Raw genomic sequence first — 1,993 nt, forward strand, 5'->3', positions numbered from 1 at the left:
CTCTGCCCATCTTGTTTATTTGAACTGATGAATATCTAGTGCTTTAGCACCATGTAATAAGCTGAACTAATCCAAGGCTAATGGTAAGCCCTGAAGATTTCAAGTTATGGCCTACATTAGTAAAGGTTTGTAATATCTCTCATGGAGAGCTGCCGGAAACCTTGTTCTCCTTTGTTCTCAATCTCTGCTGTACATTCTTCCACATTAAGATTGGGTGGCTCCTTGCCTCCCTTCTGATTAAAAAAAAACAAAGAAAAACACTTGGCCTTTGCCATGGGAGGCCTTCATATAAGGACATTAAGCATGAAACAAAAAGTCTATTAATTTCAACAATTGAACAATTAAGCAACAACAAAGGAACTCCCAAGCGCAGAAAAGAAAGAAATAAGAGTTACTGAAAGTTCTACCTACATTAATAATAGAATAACACTGCGACAAAATCAAATGGGAGCCCTCCCTTGCATGCCTGCATCTTTGGTTCTTCTTCACTAGATAATGTTTGCAACAGGCCCATCTTGACACCCATTTGAGTGATCGGATTCTTTTTACATAATTTATCGGAAAAAGTTGGAATTATGAAATGGGAAATTTGGTTCAAAATCCATAAGTGGTTCGAGCATGAAATCAATGTCAAGCAAAGGGAAATTGGTCACCGAAGCTGAAGTGGAGATTATCCCGGCGAGGTCAGATTCTGAAGTATGCGGAGCTGTTCCGTCTCCATGGTTGTCTATCTGGCATAGAACTGAGAAGTGGCTCGACCCGGAGGTTGTTGGTGAGACAAAGTTAGGGGAGAAACTGCCCGTGAGCTTATTCTCCAGTGTCGGAGGCGCGGAAAAGATTTGGTTCTCATGCTTCAAGCTGCTGACTGGTGTAGAAGGGAAAGAGAAGGAAGAAGACGTAAGGTCTTGATCCTCCCTCTCCAAGCCTTCAGTTTTCACCTTGAGGCCTGTTCGGAAGCTCAGGAGCAGCTGCTGATCATGCTGGGGATGTTGTTTGTCATGCTCGAGTGGAGGATTCTGTTGGTCTCCTTGCATGTCTGGTTCCGGGGCCGCTGATGCTGAGTGCGCCCGTGGCCTTTGGAGGCATGTGTGTTCCCCCCAGTATGTGATGTCAAAGACGGCCGGGTCTGCATCCGATTTCTGCACTAGTTTTTTGGCAAGACATCCTCGGGAATTGCGATGACTGCACCGGTAGTAGCCTCTGCAAGAAATGTTTAATGGTCTCTGATCAGATCAGAGAGGAGAGGATGCCCCAAACTTTCCTTCTTTTTTCTTCCAAAATTGCTAACTGGTAACCGGTAAGTGTTTCATTCCGATGGGTAAGTAGGCAAAGTATGCTAAGTCCTATCAAGCACTGAAAGGATGCATCTTTGTCTACAGTGCAGGAATCATGTCAGAACGGAGAGAAGACTGGAATCAGGTGCTCGATCAGGAAAGCTACCAGCATGGACTGATGTGTTTGCCTAACAAGCATTTGAATTGAAACTTTATTACCGGACGCATTATCCTAGAAGACAATTTAAGAGATTACTTCCCCCCCCCCATTTTACTTGTATGATCCACTCCTTGACAGTCATACTTTAATAAGACAGATTCTAAGCTAAGTAATCTAATGCGACGGATCCAAATCAGAGTGCTTCCCAGAAAGAGTCCATCCAAATAAGATGGACTAGATGGAAATTTCTATCCATTGTAATTTGTAAAAGTGAAAAATGGGAGACTGCAATAATTTATTCATGGACCTTTTATGTTTATATTCAAGAACTGAATGATTTCTCTGCTTATTAAAATCACAAAGCTGCCGAAGAAATATACTGTTTGTCGGTCAATATGCACCATTCAAACATTAGAATAAGCAAAAAATATCGGTCAAATCAAGGAAGCAATTCAAATGAACTTGTGGTAGGCTGCCAACACTCGCCTACCAAAGGCAAAAGTCAAGAAGATTATGGCAGAGGAAAATTTCAGGAAGAGTGCTGTTCAAGGTAATTAGA

At 42.3% G+C, this 1,993-nt stretch overlaps 1 protein-coding gene across 1 annotated transcript in view; it reads right to left on the minus strand.

The window, feature by feature from the left end:
* Positions 1–297: 297 nt before the first annotated feature.
* Positions 298–1,993, minus strand: part of LOC103708157 (probable WRKY transcription factor 41) — a 3,717-nt gene continuing 2,021 nt past the window's right edge. The window contains exon 3 of the mRNA XM_039130299.1: positions 298–1,200. Coding sequence (XP_038986227.1) covers positions 555–1,200 — 646 coding nt within the window. The 3' untranslated portion in view covers positions 298–554. The remainder of the gene's footprint in view (positions 1,201–1,993) is intronic.

Source organism: Phoenix dactylifera, chromosome 9 (assembly GCF_009389715.1).
Source record: "Phoenix dactylifera cultivar Barhee BC4 chromosome 9, palm_55x_up_171113_PBpolish2nd_filt_p, whole genome shotgun sequence".
NCBI lineage: Eukaryota > Viridiplantae > Streptophyta > Magnoliopsida > Arecales > Arecaceae > Phoenix > Phoenix dactylifera.